Below are 21,627 nucleotides of genomic sequence, written 5' to 3' on the forward strand. Positions count from 1 at the left end.
CCTACGCCCGCGCACAGAGCATTTTCGGGTTCGCACGCGGACCAGATTCATTGGTCCGTTAGACTTATTCTGTCAGCGTGGGGGGCTCTTGTGACTTCCACGAAGTACGCTGCCAGGCGCTGTATTAATTGTCGCGAATGGTGAGCTGGCTCGGTAAGAAAAGTCTCATCAAACACTGTATTCGCCTGGTAACATGACCAAGCTGAGTGATTGACAAAGATGGCTCCGTGGGAAGTCCAGCTGTTGCAGAACGTCGCGAAAGCCAACGAACGGCATCAATTTATCTCTATGTAAGGTCTTTACAATATTCTGTACTGTGAAGAACAAAGGGAGATAAACCCATGTTGTGAAATCACTGGGTCCAGCTTCTATTCATGATCTCTGCTAGCCGCAGGCGTACTCACACGTCTATGGACCGACCGCAATAACCTAAGAGAACAGGTAGACCCTTTTCTTCAGATGCTCTTCAGAAGCAGAGATTATGCAGCAGATGAAGCTATTGTGAGCCGTATTAAGGAATTAGCCAAACAAAAGGGAGTGATGATGGTGCAGGTTGCTCCGTCATGGTTGATATCTATAAAGGTTGCATGCCAATCTGGACAAAGGAAAGAATCGACCAAGCACTAGCATCGTTAGGAGTTCAGCTAAACGACAACAAAATATCTGGTCAGAGGAGCCATATGTTGCAAAGTCGGCTATGTCCTTCTAGTTAGAAATATAAGAAAGACTGCTACTGATACAAGTTTTTCCACGACTCTCTAGAAGAAACCCTGACCCACCAGGCGGCCAGGTTCTCATGATCTGTAATCAATGCCCCCTCGTCCATAGTAAAGAGAGCATTCACTAACGGCATGTAGAAGATGTCAATCAGGGAGAAAGTCGCACCGCCCATGTAAGGCTGTTCGCTTAGAATGCAATCGAAGACTCCGAACTTGGCTGTAAGAATCTGACGATAGAGAGCGACGATCTTTTCGTCAACGGGTTGGCCTCTCATCCTGTACAGATTGTGGTCAGTAGCTTAAGCTTATAGAGGTGAGCGGGTGAACACTAACGGCATGACTCGCTTCTGGAGATAAATCTGCTGAGCCGGGGCGTCAAAGTTGCTGAGTTCGACAGAGGCCCATTGCTCAAAAGTGGCCCAGCCCTTAACGTCCCCTTCAGCAGGGATTAAGGCCGTACCCACGTTAGTAAGCTTCTTCGCAAGGTTGCGAGCAATTGGACGAGATTCTGCTTCTGTTTGGCGGTGGCTTGCGTTACGACGTTGATGCTCATCAGTACCATACTGTTCCCCACGCCGAACACCGCGAGGGCGACGGCGAAGATCCCCTTCCCGATGCGCTTATCGAGGATATTGAAGCGGCCACCGACGACGTGTTTAAGGTTCTACAGGAAAAGATAATAGGCGTAGATAGGAGGGCTATGAGTGATAAAGAGGTAAGGGCGCCTAGAGATGGCCTAAGGCCGCCAACACTAGAGGGGAGGGTAACGAATAACACTACGTAGAGCTGCAAGCCTGCCACACGGTTGACAAAAAAGAAGCGACACCTAAATGTTAACTTCGCTTGCAGCTTTATAACAAAGTGATCACAACAGGAATATAGTATCCAAACTTTAGAAACTACCAAGTACCCTTTTCTCTATAAAGTGTTCTTCTTAGATTTTAATTTAAGGTTGTTGTTATAAAGTAAAGGTGCTATAACTAAGGAGGTAGTGTATGTTTGTATTTCTGTGATTTTGGTAGATTCGTGTCGCCTCTTTTTTGTCAGCCGCGTGCCTACCTTCTTGATGGTTAGAAAGTAGATATTTGACCACTAGGTAGAAACAATGACGTAAAGTTCCTTATCAAAAAGGCGTGCGATACCTAGAGCGCTTAGGGAAGGTAAGATGGTTGCCTAACTATGACGACCATAGAATCAGGTTAATCCCGAATGCCGATCGGACTCAATGTCAGCATTGCACCTCCACCGGCATTGCATGTTTATCCAAGGAGCTCACTCATATCTAGGGCCTATTCAAATGCCAGAGGCCATTCAACATGACTGCTTAGGCCTTCTCTACTTCAGAACAATCTCTTACCTAGGGAGCTCACGTGTGTAATCTCAGCTGTCAACATGACCCGGCAAATCCTTCCAGTACCAAATCCGGTAACAAGCTATTGGCTCAGCGAACCTCACAGGTACTCGGATCTACAATCCTCACCAAGATTGCCTGAAAGATGCGATGTAGCTGTTGTGGGAGCAGGGCTTGCTGGTGTGCTGTCCGCCTACCACATCTTGAAGAACACGGAGCCGCCAGGACAGGATGTGATTGGCGGTCATAGTGGCAGCAATGATTCAAGAAACATCGAGGGGGCAAAGGTCACATTGCTGGACGCAAGACAATTGTGCTCAGGCGCTACGGGTAGGAATGGCGGACATTGCAAAGTGCAGGTCAAAACACTTCTGAATCTGCCTGATTCTGACAGCGATAGAGGGAAACGAAGGACGCAGTTCCAAGATTACGTCTTGAAAGTGAGGGACGAACTGAAGAGCATCGTCGAAGCGGAGGATCTGGATTGCGAGTTTGAGCTTCGTTACAGCTTCGACGTCTTCACAGATGCCCAAGAAGCTCGAGAACTCAACTCCCGTTACGAAGCTGCGCGTGAGAACGGGGAAGCATGGACTAGGAACGTCAGCTGGATAGGGGCAAAACGAGCCGAGCAAGTTACGAGCATCATCGGCGCGAAAGGCGCTTTCAGCGTTCCAATCGCCTCCTTTTGGCCCTATAAGTTCGTCACGCAGCTCCTCGAACGCATGGTGTCGCGCTGGCCAACACGTCTGAATGTGCAAATGAACACGCCTATCACCTCACTCACTAGTTCTGCTTCTGCATCTAACAATCTCCTGGCCACAACCCGGGGCACTACCGTAGCCCAAAAAGTTGTTCTAGCAACAAATGCATATACAGCTGGGCTTCTACCTTCATTCAAGGATAAAATAGTCCCGGTTCGTGGTATGGCGAGTCACCACCGTCCAGCACAGCCCGTCCATCCGCATCTCGACAACACGTACAACATCAACTTTGGCCGGGACAAAGGCGTAGACTACCTCAATCCGCGACCAGATGGGGGAATTGTCGTTGGAGGCGGAGGGTGGCTGTTCATTCAAGATGAAGCTTCCTGGAAGGACAACTGGGACGATGCCCATTTGTTCCCGGGACACGTCATGCGGTATTGGAGGAGATATATGCAGGACAGATTTTTAGGTTGGAGAAGCAGCGGGAGTGAAAATGACTACAACTGGACAGGTATCATGGGACGAACAGGCGATGGCCAGCCCTTGGTGGGAAAAGTACCGGGAAAGGACAGCGTGTGGGTGCTTGCCGGCTTCAATGGTGGGGGCATGGGAATCATTGCACTATGCGCGCGAGCCATAGGCAAGATGGTGGTGCAGAAGACGGACTTTGAAGATGTATGGGAAGAAGAGGGTCTGCTGGAGGGATTCCATTGTTCTGCAGAGAGGCTAGGGCGTCTGTAAAGGAAAAGGCTAATGGTGAGGCTTATAAGAGATGGTGGAGTCAGCTTCAAAAGAGGCGAACACCCATGACTCGATTTTCAAGATCTTTGTTTTCCTAGACAGACATCTTTACAAATACATGTTCATAGTCCAGAGTTCAGTCGTTTGCTTTGAAGCTCTTCTTATGGAAATTTGAAAGATCTGTTGTCAGATCTAATTCTGGCCACTCACTAGATAACAGTCAATGGTGTACGGGGGACGATCAGGGGACAAGTGGCCCAAATCAGGGAGAGTCTGTAAGGGGCCAAAGTGTCAGCTAGTGAAGGGCCTTGATTTTATAGGGCATAGCGATAAGCTAAGGCTTGTGCAGATGTAATCTTCTACAGAGGACGGAGTGCCTCTTATCGTAGATGCAGATGCGCTGAGAAAGTTGTGGGCTGGAGTTGATCCCTACTTAGCAGATAGTCTTCAATAACAAGTTTAGATACATTGCAACGGCCTGAGACACACCTTTCTTACTGAACTAAGCTCCTGAGATGATGCGCCTGCGCCAGGCAAAGTAATAACTGTCACAGCCAACACGGATGTAGCTCTAGACTTCTGGTCTCACCTTACGTTATAAAACACCTTGACAGGGTTGTGAGAGTAGTTGAAGCTATAGCCGTAAGCCGCAACACGAGGTAATGTTAGCTCTGCTAATAGGCACATAACATCAATTTAGATAATTTTGAGAGCTATAAAATTCAATTGACAGGCCGATGACCATCCGCGGGTGTCGTGGTGTGGTTTACACCGAGTTGGCGGCTGTTGCAAGTGTCATGGGTCTTGTAGGTGTCGTGAGGGTGAGTATTCCCTTGCGCGGTGCGGACAAACGCATGTGCACTCTGTGTTCCTGTGCACCTGAACACGAGTAAGTGTAGCTAACATCCAGCGTACAGTCATCGCCCAAGCTGATATGCAAGGTGGTAAAAACAACCAGCAATGAGTAGGGTTGAGCTCTCAAACGAGCTGCCTACACAGTTTGCATCCAGGCCTTTCATATGTTCGATTAAAGCATCAAAAACAGATGTGGAAAGAGCATCGCCCTTTAGATACAAGCTCACAACCTCCCGGTACCTCTCCGCAGCCGGTAAAGATAAGGTGTTTTAATCAATATGCTAATATCTAGAATCTATTGGAAATCGACCAAGGATATGCCGTGAATCTACAGTTATATTCAGGGCCTGAATTCATGTTTCTCGCCTTGGGTGCACGTACTGGCTTGGCACGGATTCCTAACAGGAGTCCAACAATCTAAAATATATAGCCCTAGCCCTACCACGTCCCATCAAAGTTACAGTGCCTGTCTCCACAAGTTTCTATGATAGTGTACCCGTGTTCACATAAATCTCCATTGGCGAACGCGTAGTCCCAGATGGTACACCAAAGGGTATGTTCAGCGCCGGAGGGCCCGGTGAAGGAGCCGCAGTCTTCCTTGTCGGGTCTCGTATCGGTGCGTTCAATAGCCAAAAAATACCCGTCACCTGCTGTGTACTCGACAACGCGACCGTTGTCCGTGACGTGCACTTTAGCCCCGTCCTCGCAGTCATAGTCCCAGTTCGTTGTGTCCGAGGCAAGTTCCTTTACGCTCCCAACGTCGCAGACATTCTTGCCGTTATCCCACACCTGAACGGAAAGGCTGGTTCCCGTAAAATATTGTCCGACATGAACGTAGTTGTGAGCCGTGATGCAGCGCTTGGGCGTCGCCGCCGTGGCCGTCGCTGTCGGCGTGCAGTTCGGCAGGTCGTCGCATTCCCTATTGTTATGACCCACTACGGAGCACACCTTACATGCTCCCGCGTCGGTCGTCTTGGGTAGCCCGCTGGGTCCCGGGATTGTTTGCGTGGGTCTAGCCGTGTATGCACAGCTGTTTTCAGGAGTCACCTACGTCGCTATCGACTGGGAGAATGTCGATCCGGAGCATACGCAATAAGCAGAATTGATGCCTTGGCCAGGATCTTCGTTTTGGTACCGACAGTCGATAAAGTCGGTAGGGAGGCTAGGAGGTTGAGTGACGATTGGGGTACGCGTGATCACGCCGCCTTCTCTTGGGCGGTGGGGGATCCAGCAGCTTCGGGTTTCCGCCGTTACTTGTGGGCAGCCCAGCGGCTGGGTTCTTGCACTGGTTACCTAGGCCTGAGCATGGATCGACTCCGTCTTCATCCTCGTCACCACTGTCGCATCCAAAGTATCGGTTGACGCTTGGATCAAGGAATCCTCCTGCTCCCAAGGCCCTGGAGCGGCTCCGGGACAACTCCAGATCACGCGGATGCGAACGGATATGATCCTTCATCGTTTCGGCATCACTGCTGCTACGGCGTCGGCGCGAGCCGGGGGGGATATTTTCACACCGTCTGTTTGAAGCGAATTTCATCATGTCGACCGACGGGACCGATTGACAAAGTGTAGCAGATTTCCTGGCTAAGAGATAACGTTGTACCGTCTCTTTGGACATCTTGTCCCCACTAGCACGTCTTGCCTGAGAATCACTATAATATATATCTAAAAAATAGACCTATCGAGATGTCAATGTTGGTCTCTGAAGCTCCAAGTAAACAACCGCGTAGAAGAGCCTCGCGTTTTCAACCTCAATGAGCGATGCCCAAACGTTCGGCCCTCTCAATCTCAGCCCGGTACTGCGCGGCGGAGGAGGATCGGATTGCTTTGCCCCACTTAATAAAGACGAGGAAGGTAAGCACCTGGGCGAGACCAGCGAATGCTGCTACCAGAAACGCGTTTTGTAATCCCATATTGGTTACCCAAGGGGTTACAGCGTACGAGATGGCGAAGCCCATTGTGTTTCTGATGCACATAACGCTGACAACAGCATCAGCTCCGAAGTCTTTGTAAGTGTCGATGCAGTACGATAGAGAGAGATGGGCTCCAAGCGCAACCACAAGGCCGGTAAGACCCATGGCGAAGACTAGGCCAAACCAATGGATGTGATTCGCAGCTCCAACACCCCAGAGTATAAGGGAGAATGGAAGAATCAAGGCAAGGATTAGGTTCAGCCACTGCCTGTACTCCGATTCCCAGATTCCCTTGTTGCGGCGTGCGATCTTGATCACAATCCAGTCGCCAAACGAACCAGCGAGAAGGCTACCGATGAGAACTCCAACAATGCAAGCAATGTAGGCTAGACCTACGGATCCTCTGAATCATATTAGTTGCTGAGATTTCTCAATTAAGGCCTTCATTACTTACGGGCTGAAGTTGTAAGGAGGTGCACTGAGAATCAGCGAGGAAGTGGCGTTGAGCACACTGTACCAGATGAGAGAGCCACCATAACTGAAGGCGCAGTAAAGGATCACTGGATATCTCATGAGTCGAAGAGGTCGTAGTACCGTAGACCAGAAGTGTGTAATCGGTCGGGCCTTGTCAAACATTTTCAATTTCTGGAGGTATGTTCTTGGGCGGTAACCTGCGGTTGGAAATTCTTGGCTATTCGAAGGTTGCTTTGTAACATCCAAGTTACGAGAATCAAGGTTTTGCCTGTCCGCGTCGACTTTCTGGCTAAAGATCTTCTCGCCGGATGTTGAGATATGAGAAACATTCTCGTCGCCTGCAGGGCCAGTTGGTATGCCGTTGATAACATTCTGCGTCTCGCTAGCAAGGACCGATGCTCGTACGTAATTTGTCTCTTCCATGAAAAAGAAGCAGAAGACAAAGGCGATGCCGAGCCAGATAGCGCCCCAGTTCTGTGTCAAAGATTAGCTGATATCTCCTAGAGTATGTGCCAGACTTACCTGAACCCAGCGCCAACCCATACCCTCTGTGATGTAGCCTGCAAGGATGGGAGCTATGAAACCAGCGGTGTATAGGGTGAACGAATAGGCCGCGAGGTAGGTTCCACGCTCATGTGAGAAGAATACATCCGCAATACTGATCTCGCCGAGGCATTCCAAAGGGGCACCAACGAGCCCACCAAGAATCTTCAGGGCAATCCACGTTCCTTGGGTGCGCGCATACGGAACTGCAACAGTAATTCCGATGGACATGAGGAGTGAAATCAGGTAGATAGGTCGTTTACCGAATTGCAGTGCTGCGGGTTGCCAGAGAAGACAACCCCAGCCAAAGGCCAAGTAATTGTACCCTGTACCTTCGTTGAGAGCTACAAACTAAGTAAGCTTTGCTATTGATAAGAGAAGCATAGAACCATACCAGCGATAGACAAGCCAGTATCCTTGGACACCGGTACGATGATGGAATACATCAGCGAGCTAGCGATCCCTGTTGCGATCATGTACATGGACATGCACACAACGGATAGTAACTTTCTTCCCTTTGACCAATTGAGAGGATCATCGGGGTCGTTGCTTGGGGCCGGCACAAGCACGATATCACGAAGATTTCCTCCGGCGTGTTTGGCCTGGAAGCTACCGTCTATGTCCACCAAGTGGACGGTGCCAGGAATTGCTTGTTGATCGGACATCTCGAGAATTGATTAATCGAACAGGGTGTATGATTCTGATTCTCATACTATGTGATCTCTAATTGTGAGGATCGCGTGCTTCAAATACGAGAACAGATAATCTTTAGGTCACCTATCAGTGCTTCTACCCCGCGTTTACAGTAGCCTCGAGAGCTGCGGTTCTCATGTAACTGTAGATACCAGATAGGTTGATTGGGCAAAGAAGCACCCTGCCAAGATAACGTGGCGCCAAAAGGACAGCGCTAGAGCCGATGAGATTGATAGAATAGCTACCCTTTTCGGCCTCGCAGCGAAGGCGATAGCGCAGCTACGTTCTAGATAAGCGAAGCCCCACATGCGGTCTTAAACAGCAGTAGGTTCTTGCCTCAACGAGAATTCACCCGAGCCGCTAGCAACGCATCTAGCACGTGCAGCGCCTATCAGCACGTTTCCACGCTTCTGGGCAACGCCTGGAGCAGCCAGGCTATGCATTCACTCTCGTTGGAAGAGGGATACCTAGCGCACCCGGGCCGTGAATTCACCCAGCTTCGCAACGGGCTATACTCGCTGCCGCTCCGACCGCCTCTCCGGTTTTCAGCCGTCTACCTGATAGACCTGCTGTGCTGGACGCTTGTAACGGCCGGCATCGGACCGACTCTGGCAAACATGGCGTCACAGGTGCTAGTCTCATCATCGACGTGATGACCAGCAGTCTCATTGATGCTGATGACGATTCCACACGCTATGCGCTCCACCATCTGCATTTTAGGACGCTGCAGGTTTCTTTCTCCTTGATTCTGCTGAGCAGCCTCTCAGCGTTGGTCGCATATGTATAGTTTGTACTAATTATCGATGACCGGCCTGGGCATCCCGTTCTCGACACGACGCCGGAAGAGCGAGCAACTGTTGTTGTGGAAATCAATCTGTAGGCTGAAAGGAACAACCACTGTCACTAATGAATACACACTACACTGCCTGATCGACCTCTGTTAGACATGTCGAACTAGAGATCGAGTGGGTACGTCCGACGTAAGAGCCTCCTTTTCTGCCAAACCAGCCCTCGTGCCAAATGGCGGTGCGTGGCTTGGTATCATAAGAAGCGTTTAGAGTATACTATTCTACAGTGACTATACCAATCAATTGGCCATGACTTTACTCACAGCTTCTGCTAGATTGACAGCCGACACATTAACTAGCGTGTCACTGCAATCGAACCGTCTGTGCTGATCTACTCTCCCAATCGACCAGCGTCCAATTTGATTACCATTGATATGATCAAAGAGCTTTGGAAGCATCTTGCGAACTTGTTTCCCAAAAAGAATGGGGCTTGATCATGGGCTGAGGCCAGGTTCGCAGGGCCGGAGCGTGTGCTTGACCAGTACAAACTTGTCCAGGCTGACGATGCGCTCTCCTTCATCTTAGTTGTTATTTGGTTACGGCGTTTTCACTGTCGTCTTGATAGATGATAAAAAGATTTAGAAAAACCCCGCATTCTTTACTGATTCGTTTGCTTTATGAGTGATGATTTGAATACACAATACAATGTGTTATAGAAAATCTAGAAATCAAAACAGGAAGAACGATGACGAGGACAATATTTACTGCAACCACAATGAAATTGTTGACCTAAATGTATGTAATGCACCAGAATCCGATGCATAATTGCTGTTCCCCTAACTCACAGCTTATGTACGCCAACAAAAGACATTACGTCCTCAGCGATCAACTCAGCAGCACGTTCCCCGATAGCCAAAACAGTCAGCATGGGATTAATGGACGTAATGACCGGAAACACCGACGCGTCAGCGACCCTCAGACCCTTGATACCCCTGACACGCAGAGCCGGGTCGACAACAGCCAAGGGATCATTCTCGACGTCTCCCATCTTAGCGGTACCGCAGGGGTGGTACACGGTGTTGTGTGCCAAGCGGTTGTACTCTGCGAGTTCGGCATCGGTCTGGAGGTGTGGGCCCGGGGCGATTTCAGCCTTGATGAGTTCCTTGAAGGGGGATCGGGCTGCGAGTTTGCGGGATGCGCGGATCGTGTAAATGAGGGTCTGTTGGTCGTAGCCGTCTGTGTCGCTAAGGTAGCAGAAGTCGATGTTGGGCTTGTCGTCTGGGTTGGCGGATTTGAGGGTTATACGGCCGCGTGAGCGAGGCCGTGGAATGTTAGGGATCATGCAGTAGGCGTTTTTTGGGGCCTGATAGCCCATGCGCGAGATGTTGGTGTCGAAAGGGATGCTGAACATGTGGAAGAGGGCGTCTGGGACGTCGCCGTCGTCTCCGTGTGCGTTGTAAGGCTCGCGACGGAGGAACATGGATGCTTCGGAGTGATTGATGCATTGGGGTGGGAGTTCGTCTTTCATCTCCCACATGACGATTGTCTCTGGGTGGTCCATCAGGTTTTCACCCACCCCAGGGACGTCTTTTACGACAGTGAGACCAACAGACTTCAACTGTTCCGCGGAGCCGATGCCGGATAGCATCAGCAGTCGGGGGGTATCGAAAGAGCCTGCAGAAAGCACAATCTCCTTGCGTGCGCAAACTGTGATTTCTTGACCAGATTTTAATCGGACATCGACTGATCTTGCAACGTCGTCGTACACGTTGATATGGTGGACCCAGGCGTCAGTGAGAATGGTGAGGTTGGATCGAGGCTCTTTCCCGTCGAGGATTGGATGGATGTAGGCAGTGCTTGCGCTACTTCGATAACCAGTTTCCGGATCGTACGTGATCTCAATAAAACCGGCCGATTCTCCCGTGTGGCCTCGCTTGATGATGTCGTCGTTGAAACTCTCCACACGTGGGATGTTGAAGGCTTTCACGCAGGCATCTATCAAGGCCACCTCAACTGGGCTTTGGTACTGCAGCATCACCTTGTTGACAGTAACGCGCGCCTTCCGTATCAGGCGAATCATTTGAGCAAAGGTCCACCCTTTTGCGCCCATTCTTTCCCATCTTTGCGTGTCGTACTCAAAGGGGTAGAAAGAGATGCCGCCATTGTGGCTGGAGCAGCCGCCAAGGACTTTGGCACGGGAATGTAGAATACTGCTGTTTCCAAAGGGTTGCTCAACCGAGGTGTAGTTGTAGTCAAACTCGCCGCCCCAGAGCTCCACTATCTTGGAAAGATCCAGGATACGGAGGTCGCCGTGATCGCTGGGTCCTCCTTCGATGATGAGAATCTGTTTGTCTGGGAGGTATTCGGCCAGCCGGCTCGCGACAACACACCCCGCGGTGCCCCCGCCCACGATTATGTAGTCATAGGTGAGCTTGTCTTGGGACAAATGAGTGATGGTAGCCATGGTTGAGGTGCTAGTTGCAAAGCCGAAACCGAAGACACATAGTAGATATAAAGTCGTTCTAATTATAAGAGCGTGCCTTAGTCTTGGCGACGTACTACGAAGGTATATGATAGCATGACATTGGAGCACTTGTCATATTCGGCATCAATGCGGAGGAATGCAGCTAGTAGCAAGTACATGATGACATGCAGACTAGGTCCACAGGCGATATCGGTGGGATCGAGGTCGGATTGGGAAGGCAGGTCGGTGGCGGCTAGAGTGGCGCTTGTAGACTTGCAATCTGCGGACACCAAGACACCTACAGCTGATCCTTATACGGCTACGTAATCTGGACAGCTTATTGGGTACTCGTATGATACTAGATTAAAATGACACTAGTGATCAACAGCTACACGTCTAGCCTTATCAAACGCCACGAGTCGGCAAAGACAACGGGAGGTATCACCAGCACAGAAGACAAGTCTCATTAATTGTCAGAGATGGGTGCAAGGCAAGCGATGTTCCTTGGGGAGGCATCTATAAATCCGCTACAAATTGGCACAAGCCTCTATAGGCTGCAGAGGGATACCTTCTACATTGATGTAACCTGTCAAAGCCATGGCCGTGTCCTCTTCCATTTCGCGTTCCCACTTTGCCATGCTCTGCTCAAACGCTGCCACATGATCCGCGTTTGACATGTCCATGGGGGATTGATCGCGAGCAATCTGCAGCATCTGCGTGCCTGCGACTGCCTCGGAGGTTCCATAGTCGTATGCAGCCACAGAGTCCCAAAGCGCGCCTGAGAGCTTGCCCTGGGCCAGTTCGCGCGGGAGAAAAGGCCGCGCGCACGTCGCTCTCGCTATGCCCACGCCATCAATGGTCCGGAGTGCATCCTCGATGCCGGGGACAGTCTTGAAGCCGCCGGTGACGTAGACTTTGGTGTTGTGAAGGCGAGGCACGATTTGATCGGCAAACTCGAGAAAGAAGGCCTCCCGTTGCTTGGTGGATTCCCTCTTGTGCTCGAATGCTAACGACTCGTAGGTGCCTCCAGAGAGCTCGATGAAGTCGAACTTCAGTTCCGTGTCAAGCATGGAGCAGAGTTGGATACACTCGTCAAGCGAGAAGCCATCCGCCTGGAACTCGACTGAATTCAGCTTGATACCCAGAGCGAATTTTGCGTCTTTGGGGAGGCGCTGGCGAATAGCGGTTGCAATGTCAGCGATGATGCGTGCACGATTGCGAAGTGAGCCCCCGTAGGCATCTGTGCGGCGATTTGTCGACTGAGAAAGGAACTGAGCCAGCAGGTAGCCGTGTGCGGCGTGAAGCTGAATGGCATCAAAGCCGGTCGAGTGCAGGAAGACGGCGGCATTAGTGAAGGCAGCAACCAGCTGGTTTATCTCGGCGAGTGAGGCAGCGTGGGGCTTCGCGAAAGTCATGCCAAAGACTTCCTTGTCGAGATGCACGTCCGAGGCCGAGACGGGGTCCTTCTGGAGACGGGCATCGACCTGCCTGCCTGGATGCGAGATCTGGCCCACGATCAGGCTGCCGTGTTGTTTGGCGGCGCGAGCCAGCTTGGACCAGGCGTCTGCGCGATGTTGCAGGTCGGGCGGGTCCAAGGGGATGACGAGGTTACCGGGGGCCTCGAGGTTGGCAACGTCGACCATGACGTTGCCCGTGAGGATCATGCCGTAGCGGCCCTCGCCCCAGCGACGGTAGAGGTTGATGAGCTCCGACGAGGGAACGCCGCGACGGGCAGGGTGTGCGGGGTCCCACGAGGCCATGCGCTCCGTCATGGCGGCCTTCATGATGCGGTTCTGGGCGGACAACGGGGCATAGGGCAGGGTCACGGGCTCGAGGATGGCAGACATGGTTGAGGATCAACGCACGGCGATGGTGACGGTGAAGGTGAAGGTGAAGGTGACGGTCCAAGATGTCGACGTGGGCGAGACGGCGGAGAGGCATCTAATGTCCGCAGCTGGTCGGCAACCGAGCTGTGCTGCCTCGAGCCCAGCTATTTCGTACGGCTGCCGTTGACGCCAACATGGTGGACAGGCGCTGACAAAGTGTCGCTGCACACGCCAACAAGGCCGATGGGGCTCGCAAACAGGCTCAAATAGGAAAGTGGGCCCAGATTGAGCCGCCGTAGTGGTAGCGCCGTGCGTGCCCTGACTCACTTCGTACACAGACCAAAGTCCGACGTAGGCGGCGGCTGACATGCACTACATACCCCGCATCGGCATCAGCGTCCGCGGCGTACCGCCCCACAGCGACATACCCGCGCACCCGCGGTCCTGACCACGACATGCTGCGCGCCTCTCCACGGCGTCCACGGCGTCCACGTTCGTCAAGATGCCTGCCACATACAGAGTGCGCTTTTCCTCGTCGCAGCCCGCCCGCTTCGCACACGTGCCCCAGCCGACGGCCACGGAGACCGAGTCGCAGCTCCACGGACGCACCAGGCGCAAGAGCCGCGGGGGCTGTCGCGAATGCAAGCGGCGCCGCGTCAAGTGCGACGAGCGCTTCCCCATCTGCGTGCGATGCCAGCGTCGGGGCAGCGTGTGCCTGATGGATCCAAAGGCGAGCACATGGCAGCTCGAGCTGCCCGGCCTGACGATGCAGCGCTCGCCCAGCAACACGGCACTGATTGGGTCGCACGTTGACGCACGCCTGCTACGACGGTGGCTCGACAGGACCAGCCAGATTATGGTCCTGAATCCAGACACCAACCCGCTGAGCTATCCACTGCTCGCCGCTCTGCAACCCTGCCCTTGGCTGGCCTCGGTCCTGCAGAGCATCAGCGCAGCCCACGAGCGCAACTTCAGCCAGTCGGCCTCGACCGCCTGCGTCGTCCACCGCGGCCATGCCCTGCGTGAGTTTTCCCGCCAGCTCAGCTCCCCCGATCCCCCACTAGCCGCCATGCTGCTCGGCGTCTTCCTGCTGGGTGTCTCGTCGTGCTGGATCGATGCCGATCCTTCTCAGTATGGCGGCGAGCATATCCTAGGAGGCCGCGCCATATTCGACATGTTGCTGGCCCGAGATGCCTCGAAACGCGAACCCCTCGACTGGCTCGCCATCAGCTGCTGGATCTACTGGGACATGGCCTGTTCCCTGTGCGTCGATCCCGCCGTCCAAACCCCGATGGACTCGCCCGCCGTCTACTCCGCCATTGCTGCCATGAAGGGCGACTATCACTGTATGATGGGCTACTCCGTTCAACTCTACCATCTGCTGGGCACTCTAGGTAGATACTGTCGAGGCGTTATATCGCTGGGGGAGAAGGACCTTGTCCTGGAATGCTTGCTGGAAGAGCAACTGCTAGAGACAAAAGGCCCCAATCCCATACCAGACAATGAGCTGGCCTGGCTTGAAGAGGCCTACCGCTTGCACGGTCTTATACTGTTGTACAGAATATGTGGCGTTCAGCCCTATCTTTTGCGCGAATGGGACGACCCCGATGACCACATCCACCAACTTGCCCTCCAAGCCGTCCATCTCCTCTCTCTCATCCCCATCGATTCTTGTTATCTGACAATGCAACCCATTCCTCTCTTGACCGCCAGTGCTGAACTCTGGGACGAAGACGTTCAAGAACGCGACGACGTTACACGGCGATTTAAGGCACTGTATTCGGCAAATCGAACCCCCGTAAATGTGTGGGCTCTGCAAATGATTCGAGAGCTGTGGGAACTGCGGAGTATTGGGATAGTTGTTTCTTGGGTTGACTTGATGATATCGAAGAATTGGTGTTTCACTCTAGGCTGACATTCGCCAGTGCAAAAAAATAAATGTAAAAGGAGTGTATAAGACTTTACCTGTGACATTGATCGCCGCCTTTGCTTAGAAAGTTTCAGTCACATGTGCTACATCTCGCAGCGACTGTGCGGCTGTGCTTGGTAGTTCCTAGTCAGGCAGGTGCGACCTTCACAACGTAGTCCAGTCATCAGCCATTCCCAGGGCTATTGTACCTTGATCCACAACTGGATTGCATCATGCATGAACAAGCATGAGCCGCTTTGCGTTTTCGGACATAACGCGAGCGATGGACTACCCAGATGTGGAGCCGTCGTGGTCATGCACGAGGTGAGCCAAAAACCTACGCTAGTCGCATGCTTTCCGAAAGAGGAAAGTAAGCTATCCCGTTTCTGGCGTCACTATACCTACAGCCTTTGCACCCACCATGCCTCGGCTTTGAAAACTACTCTGGCCCTCATCTCTAGAGCCCCTCATCGCAAGTAGATCACGCTGCTTTTCCCGTCTCTCCTCACACACAAAAGAGTTCGCAGCTTTACTTTTCTTCGTCTCTATCTTTCCAATGTCTTCCGATCTATTCCAGGAGCTCACAGCTCCAAACGGAGTCAAATACGAGCAGCCACTAGGTCTTTTTATCAACAATGAATTTGTCGCTGCTCGCAGCGGTAAAAAAATCACTACCGTAAACCCTGCGTGAGTATCGTGCAGCCTGAAGTACCGATCCTCGCTCATGTCGTGTTTGGGTAGCAACGAAGAAGACATAGCGCATGTCCACGCCGCTGGAGTCGAAGATGTTGACATTGCGGTCAAGGCGGCAAAGGCTGCATTCAAGGGACAATGGAGCACCACAAACGGTACTACTAGGGGAGCGCTGCTGCATAAAATGGCAGATCTGGTTGAGCAACATCGTCGCACACTGGCCACGATCGAGACTTGGGATAACGGTATGTGTCAACTTTTTCTTTTCGACTCTCAGCCTCTAGATTGAAGAGTCAAATTGCTTACAACATCGCTCCAGGCAAGCCTTACACGGCTGCGTTCGGGGGTGACGTTGGCGAGGTCATCTCTGTCTTCAGATACTACGCTGGCTGGGCAGACAAAGTGACAGGAGATGGTACGTAATCACCGCGCAGTCAACTTGCCGCCATATTTTAATGCGTCTCCCAGTCATCGAAACTACTCCTGGTAAGATGGCATACACAATTGCCGAACCTGTCGGCGTCTGCGCCCAGATTGTGCCTTGGAACTACCCACTCGGCATGGCATCGTGGAAGTTGGCACCTGCTCTTGCTGCTGGCTGCACAATTGTCATGAAAGCGTCAGAGCAGACACCGCTGTCTATTCTCTACCTTGCCACTCTTTTTAAGCAGGCCGGCTTCCCGGCTGGAGTTGTAAACATTATCAACGGGTATGGCGCTGAGGCCGGTGCCGCTATGGCCAGCCACCTTGATGTGGACAAGATCGCTTCCACTGGGTCAACCGCGACAGGTCAGCAGATCATGAAAGCTGCGGCGTCAAATCTCAAGAACGTCGTCCTCGAGACAGGCGGCAAAACGCCGCTTATCATCTTCGAGGACGCAAACCTCGAGACGGCTGTGAAGTGGGGCCACTACGGCATCATGGCCAACGCGGGCCAAATCTGTACTGCAAACAGCCGCATCCTGGTGCACGAGAGCATCTACGACACGTACGTCGACATGTTCAAGCAGAAGATCCAAAGCACATCGAAGCTGGGCGACCCCTTCGCCGAAGACACGTTCCAGGGCCCGCAGGTAACTAAGCAGCAGTTCGACAGGATTCTGTCGTACGTCGAGATTGGCAAGCAGGGCGGCGCGACGCTTGAATTGGGCGGCAAGCCATGGAAGGACGCAGACGGCAAAGGCTTCTACATTGAGCCAACCATTTTCACAAACGTGTCCAAAGACATGCGCATCTACCGTGAGGAGATCTTTGGTCCGTTCGTCGTTATCGCATCGTTCAGCACAGATGACGAGGCCGTTGCCATGGCAAACGACTCAGACTATGGTCTTAGCGCGGCGTTCTTCACAAAAGACGTTTCTAGGGCCCACCGTGTGGCTAAGAGGCTGGAAGCCGGCAGTAAGTCCCCCTCCATTCTGACCACTTTGAGAAGTATATATGAGTGCAACAGTTCTGACGTGTGCCTCGCAGCCGTTTGGATCAATAGCAGCAACGATACCGACTACCGTGTTCCCTTCGGCGGCGTCAAGCAGTCGGGTATCGGACGAGAGTGTGGAGAGGCGGGCATCAAGTCGTATACCAGCGTGAAGTCGGTGTACCTGACTTTAGAGTAGACAGTCTTTTTCTTCTTGTATTGAGAATCCGTAGAGTTAGATAAGATCTGAATGGATTCAAAGATTTGAAGGATGACTGGTCTTGAAGTCAATTGCAAGCATTTGTTACGTTGAACTGTCTCCAGCATGCGTTGTTGCTTATCGACTATCTGATGACCTGAAGGAATTGCAACAATGCATGGGTGCAATGAATATGTCCCGATCCTCTACATGCTCACGGATGTAGTGCTTAGCGTTGTCCAGCCGGTATGTCAGTGCCATGTATTAATTACTGTCTCTATTCATCACTTCATCTCTTCCAAGTTCCAAGTTCCAAGCAATGCTGGATCACAAAAGACAGATAAACATAAAACATTCATACGGCCCAGTCTCCAGTAAATTCATCTACACTATAGCTTACTTGCTCCCTCACCCTCCCCATCCTCATCCGGTACATACGCCTCGGCCTCGATCTCCAGCAACAACCCGGGAAGTCCGATGTACGGCGTCCCCACACACATCCACACAGGCTGGTGCGGCATACGCCTCTTGATATTCTCAACCATAGTCGGGAACTGCGCATCCATTTCCTTGTACATGTGGTACGACTTGAAGCTGATGACATGGCGCCACTCGCATTTTGGATTCGCGCTCTTCAGCGCTTGCATGACGTTTTCGAAGGCGCGTTCGACTTGCGTCGCTGAGTCTTTGGGTAGTTCGCCGTTGGGGAACCAGCCGGATTGCCCGGACGTGCGGACTATGTTGCCTGGGGGTTCTTGTAAGGTGCTGAGGTCTTTGGTTCACCGGTAATGTGACCATGTCGAGAAGACTTACCGAGGCGTAGAGCTTGAGAGTAGCCCATGCGCTCTGTGGCGCCTTCGCCATAGCCGGGGTAAGTGGTGAAAGATGGCTTCAAGGACATTGTGAGAGGCGGATTTTCAGTGGTTGCGATGTTTCAAAAAGGCAGAGAGTTCGAAGGTTGATGAAATTGGAAAGATTGGAACAGTCTGAACTAGCGATATCACAGAAGTGATAAGATACCGGGTCGCACACGACATTACTTCTTTGGACATGTTCTTTACTGTTGCGAGGTGGATCCACATCAGCGGGGAGATGCGCGTTGAGGCCCGATTGGGAAAGTGGGGCGCCAGATAGATGGTTACCCGCTATGCAGCTCAACACGGATCAGGTGAACCGTAACAAGCATTCAACAGTCATCTGATCGAACAATAGGCATTGAACAGATTGATCCTATTCATGGCTCGATGATTCATTGCGGGTAAGTCGCTCTTGCCTAAAACTACCGCATCGCGAGCGTGCGAACACTCAATGTCAATCTGCCGATATCTCGTACCTACCCATCTATCTGATCCTCAAACCACAAGACCAGCATCCACTTCAAACTCCCACCACTCTTCTTCTCCTCTGTCATCTTTCCCAAGCATTCACCACAATGCCACCATCCACTCCAAACCTGACCGGCACCGAGAACCCCGCCTCGGTCCCCTACGGAGCTTGGGACTCGTTCCCCTCAGCTCCCTTCCCCATGTACTCGGGCTCCAAATCAGTCTACTATCGCTCCAAGGACAACAAGGTGGTCATTGGCGCGATCCGCGAAACAGGCTCAGACACCCTCACCTGGCCCGAGGACGAGTTCTTGTTTGTCACCGAGGGCTGGATCAAGTGGAAGGTGCATGGTGGCGACGAGTTTACGTTGCGCAAAGGCGATGTTATGGTCATTAAGAAGGGACAGACGTTTGATTTTGAGATGAGCAGCGATTTTGCGAATATTGCGGTTTTCATTTCGGATAAGGAGGTTACGATTGCGTAATGGGGAATTGTCAACTGGCGAGTGTGAGATTCTTTGATTTCATACACTGGTCTGAGCGTGTGATACCATGTTAGTGACATAGTTGCTTAGTTACGAGAAATACAGAGTGTGTAGAGAGAGTTGTCAGCTGCTTGGACTGTGCTTATGATTGCTACCGTACTACCGTTCTAGCGCACAGCGTATTCAGTGTCGAGCTGACAGTTGCTCTCATTCGAAATGGAGGAAAAGCAGCACGGGTGGCAGACCATGAGTGTGAGGACAGAGATGATTCGTCGTGAGACATATAAGATAGGATGGACATCGGCCACCCAACAATTAAACAGCTTGTAGACTAATCAACACACTCAGCTTTGGGTGGGCATGTTCATACTACTAACAGCCGGCTCCTCCTCACCCTTCCACATGCTGGTAATCGTTTTGGTCTGCGTGTAAAACTGAAGACCGGGCTTGCCGTAGAACGTGTTGACACCTCCACCAGCGACACTCTTCTTATTACCAGTGAAGCTGAACATGGGCAGCGGTACAGGAATAGGCACGTTGATGCCGATTTGGCCAGCCTCAACGTGCTTCTGGAACCAAGAAGCCTTGCTACCTGAGTTGGTAAATAAGGCGACACCATTGCCGTACTCGTTGTCGTTGACGATCTTGGTGGCGGCCTCGAGCGTTGGGGCTGTGAGAACAACTAAGACGGGACCGAAAATCTCCTCCTTGTAGCACTTCATCGAAGTCGTGACATTGGTGATGATGGTGGGCGCAATGAAGTTGCCGTTTGGGTACTTCTCAGGCGCGTAGTTTCGTCCATCAAGGACCACAGTCGCGCCTTCTTGCTCCGCTGAAGCGATTAGTCCTTCTATACGCTCCTTGGAGTGAGGGCTTATGACTGGGCCGAGATCAGCGCCGTCCTCAAAGCCACCATCAGTCTTGAGCTGCTTAGTAGCTGCGACCAGATCGTCAACAAAGCCTTGACTATCCGCTTCCACAAGGACCAAGGTACTTAGAGCCATGCAACGCTGGCCAGCTGCGCCAAAGGCTGCGCCCGCGATGGCGCTGATAGTGCTGGCGCGATTGCAATCATCAAGCACAACAGCATGATTCTTAGCGCCAAGATTGGCCTGGACACGCTTCCCATTAGCAGACCCTCGAGTATAAATGTACTCGCCAGCTTTGTTACCACCAACAAAGCTGATAGCCTTAATAAGTGGCTCGTCGATGATGAAGTTAACGCAGCGTCTAGTGCCATGAATAACGTTAATTACGCCTTCTGGAAAGCCTGCTTCGACAGCTAATTCAGCGAGAATCATTGATGCACCAGGGTCGCGCTCTGAGGGCTTGAGTATCAGCGTATTGCCGGTGATTGTAGCAATAGGTATGGACCAAAGGGGAATCATGGCTGGGAAGTCTAGAGCACAAGTCAGTATGACGGCACGATGGCATGACGACGCATAGATGGAAGGTAACCATACTGAAGGGGCAGATGGCTGCAACAACGCCCAGCGGTTCCCTAATATTCTTGGTTTCCATATCCTTCGCCACCTCCAGCACCTCGCCTAGCAGCTGAGTCGTAACGCCACAGGCAGTTTCAGCGACTTGCAGCCCGCGCAGCACGTCACCTCTCGCATCAGCTAGCGTCTTGCCCTGTTCTAAGGTAATTGAAGCTGCCAAGCGATCCCAATTCTGGCGGATGAGGCTGACATAATTGAACATGATCTGCTGCCGCCGCAGCAGACTTGTGTTCTTCCATGCAGGGAATGCTCTTTGCGCGCTCGCAACAGCAGCACTAAGTTCTGCGTCTGTCGACTCGGGTACTCGAGTAACGACGTTGTTGGTCGCGGGGTCGTGTACGTCGATCCATACCGTCGCAGCAGATGGCTTGAAGCTGTTATCGATGAAGTTGTGTGTAGGTAGCGGCGCATCAATCTTAGCGTGCGATGTTGGCCAGCTAACCATAGCGGTGCGGGCAGAAAAGCTAAACCACCTTGGCGCCATGTGCCGAAGAGCGCGGAGCTCGCGCGGTCGTACAGCTTGCATTGTCGGGGTCTGCAAAGAAAAACAAGTTGAGCGCGGGACACTGAACATCTCCAATACAGAGGTCGCTGATGTTTATGCGAACCTCCTACTTCTCGCTTTTGATCTCAATCTTCTCGAAAAACGCCTCCGTCTTGGGTGTCTTTTCATAGCTCGCTTCAGAGAAGCTCACTTGCCCAACTCGGATCAAAAGCGACCATAGTTACAGTAGTGTGTCCCCGCCATGTCGCACAATGCCCGAGCGTGATTGTGGATCACGTTGACCTTTACACAAATCACAACATACTCTCGCATCGGAACCCGATATGGCATGCGCAATAAAATTGCACCTTTTAGACGCCGGTGTCGCGGGCAACTTTACTAGCTTCGCAAGGCCTTGATTTGGAGACAACAAAAAGGCGAAAAAGACAAAAGGAAACCGCCGCTGATCTAGAAAGATTTAGGGCAAACAATTCTCACAGGGCCTTGGGTGCAATCATTTCTTTCAAAGTTACCCGTCCATCACA

At 52.0% G+C, this 21,627-nt stretch overlaps 9 protein-coding genes across 9 annotated transcripts; 4 read left to right on the forward strand and 5 right to left on the reverse strand.

Annotated features, from left to right (window-relative positions):
- Positions 1 to 1,992: 1,992 nt before the first annotated feature.
- On the forward strand, positions 1,993 to 3,646 carry C7974DRAFT_393564 (FAD dependent oxidoreductase). The gene has a single exon (XM_046141788.1). It carries the CDS (start codon positions 2,112 to 2,114, stop codon positions 3,513 to 3,515), a length of 1,404 nt encoding a protein of 467 aa, XP_045996741.1. The 5' UTR covers positions 1,993 to 2,111; the 3' UTR covers positions 3,516 to 3,646.
- A 2,307-nt stretch (positions 3,647 to 5,953) lies between these two features.
- On the reverse strand, positions 5,954 to 8,163 carry C7974DRAFT_335283 (serine/threonine kinase 16). The gene is made up of 4 exons (XM_046139171.1): positions 7,695 to 8,163; positions 7,280 to 7,644; positions 6,738 to 7,231; positions 5,954 to 6,686 (listed from the first exon to the last, which is right to left on the reverse strand). The coding sequence occupies exons 1-4, from the start codon at positions 7,963 to 7,965 to the stop codon at positions 6,122 to 6,124; spliced, it is 1,695 nt and encodes a 564-aa protein (XP_045996742.1). The 5' UTR covers positions 7,966 to 8,163; the 3' UTR covers positions 5,954 to 6,121.
- Positions 8,164 to 9,622: 1,459 nt separating this feature from the next.
- Positions 9,623 to 11,245, reverse strand: C7974DRAFT_310591 (choline dehydrogenase; the record flags this gene model as incomplete). The annotated part of the gene is made up of 1 exon (XM_046138280.1): positions 9,623 to 11,245. One exon carries the CDS (start codon positions 11,243 to 11,245, stop codon positions 9,623 to 9,625), a length of 1,623 nt encoding a protein of 540 aa, XP_045996743.1.
- A 454-nt stretch (positions 11,246 to 11,699) lies between these two features.
- Positions 11,700 to 13,389, reverse strand: C7974DRAFT_393567 (uncharacterized protein). The gene has a single exon (XM_046141789.1). The coding sequence runs from the start codon at positions 13,090 to 13,092 to the stop codon at positions 11,773 to 11,775; it is 1,320 nt and encodes a 439-aa protein (XP_045996744.1). The 5' UTR covers positions 13,093 to 13,389; the 3' UTR covers positions 11,700 to 11,772.
- Positions 13,390 to 13,458: 69 nt separating this feature from the next.
- C7974DRAFT_393568 (fungal-specific transcription factor domain-containing protein) lies at positions 13,459 to 15,030 on the forward strand. The gene has a single exon (XM_046141790.1). It carries the CDS (start codon positions 13,574 to 13,576, stop codon positions 14,984 to 14,986), a length of 1,413 nt encoding a protein of 470 aa, XP_045996745.1. The 5' UTR covers positions 13,459 to 13,573; the 3' UTR covers positions 14,987 to 15,030.
- A 506-nt stretch (positions 15,031 to 15,536) lies between these two features.
- Positions 15,537 to 17,286, forward strand: C7974DRAFT_453468 (aldehyde dehydrogenase domain-containing protein; the record flags this gene model as incomplete). The annotated part of the gene is made up of 5 exons (XM_046145869.1): positions 15,537 to 15,667; positions 15,722 to 15,918; positions 15,993 to 16,088; positions 16,142 to 17,071; positions 17,144 to 17,286. 5 exons carry the CDS (start codon positions 15,537 to 15,539, stop codon positions 17,284 to 17,286), a joined length of 1,497 nt encoding a protein of 498 aa, XP_045996746.1.
- A 244-nt stretch (positions 17,287 to 17,530) lies between these two features.
- On the reverse strand, positions 17,531 to 18,338 carry C7974DRAFT_393570 (Endoribonuclease L-PSP/chorismate mutase-like protein). Its single transcript, XM_046141791.1, has 2 exons — positions 18,101 to 18,338; positions 17,531 to 18,032 (listed from the first exon to the last, which is right to left on the reverse strand). The coding sequence occupies exons 1-2, from the start codon at positions 18,185 to 18,187 to the stop codon at positions 17,676 to 17,678; spliced, it is 444 nt and encodes a 147-aa protein (XP_045996747.1). The 5' UTR covers positions 18,188 to 18,338; the 3' UTR covers positions 17,531 to 17,675.
- Positions 18,339 to 18,465: 127 nt separating this feature from the next.
- Positions 18,466 to 19,215, forward strand: C7974DRAFT_393571 (uncharacterized protein). The gene has a single exon (XM_046141792.1). The coding sequence runs from the start codon at positions 18,719 to 18,721 to the stop codon at positions 19,094 to 19,096; it is 378 nt and encodes a 125-aa protein (XP_045996748.1). The 5' UTR covers positions 18,466 to 18,718; the 3' UTR covers positions 19,097 to 19,215.
- Positions 19,216 to 19,273: 58 nt separating this feature from the next.
- On the reverse strand, positions 19,274 to 21,082 carry C7974DRAFT_358538 (Aldehyde/histidinol dehydrogenase; the record flags this gene model as incomplete). The annotated part of the gene is made up of 2 exons (XM_046139644.1): positions 19,274 to 20,495; positions 20,560 to 21,082. The coding sequence occupies 2 exons, from the start codon at positions 21,080 to 21,082 to the stop codon at positions 19,441 to 19,443; spliced, it is 1,578 nt and encodes a 525-aa protein (XP_045996749.1). The 3' UTR covers positions 19,274 to 19,440.
- Between the last annotated feature and the right edge of the window lie 545 nt (positions 21,083 to 21,627).

The sequence above is a fragment of the Boeremia exigua genome (assembly GCF_020726555.1).
Source record: "Boeremia exigua strain MPI-SDFR-AT-0100 chromosome Unknown C7974scaffold_6, whole genome shotgun sequence".
NCBI classification, from domain to species: Eukaryota; Fungi; Ascomycota; class Dothideomycetes; order Pleosporales; family Didymellaceae; genus Boeremia; species Boeremia exigua.

Coding starts and splice junctions, on each gene's coding strand:
- C7974DRAFT_393564 (XM_046141788.1), top strand. CDS start 2,112: ATGACCCGGCAAATCCTTCCAGTACCAAATCCGGTAACAAGCTATTGG.
- C7974DRAFT_335283 (XM_046139171.1), bottom strand. CDS start 7,965: ATGTCCGATCAACAAGCAATTCCTGGCACCGTCCACTTGGTGGACATA. Junction 7,645..7,694: donor TACTGGCTTGTCTATCGCTG/GTATGGTTCTAT, acceptor CTTAGTTTGTAG/CTCTCAACGAAGGTACAGGG. Junction 6,687..6,737: donor CCTCCTTACAACTTCAGCCC/GTAAGTAATGAA, acceptor AATATGATTCAG/AGGATCCGTAGGTCTAGCCT.
- C7974DRAFT_393567 (XM_046141789.1), bottom strand. CDS start 13,092: ATGTCTGCCATCCTCGAGCCCGTGACCCTGCCCTATGCCCCGTTGTCC.
- C7974DRAFT_393568 (XM_046141790.1), top strand. CDS start 13,574: ATGCCTGCCACATACAGAGTGCGCTTTTCCTCGTCGCAGCCCGCCCGC.
- C7974DRAFT_393570 (XM_046141791.1), bottom strand. CDS start 18,187: ATGTCCTTGAAGCCATCTTTCACCACTTACCCCGGCTATGGCGAAGGC. Junction 18,033..18,100: donor ACTCTCAAGCTCTACGCCTC/GGTAAGTCTTCT, acceptor CAAGAACCCCCA/GGCAACATAGTCCGCACGTC.
- C7974DRAFT_393571 (XM_046141792.1), top strand. CDS start 18,719: ATGCCACCATCCACTCCAAACCTGACCGGCACCGAGAACCCCGCCTCG.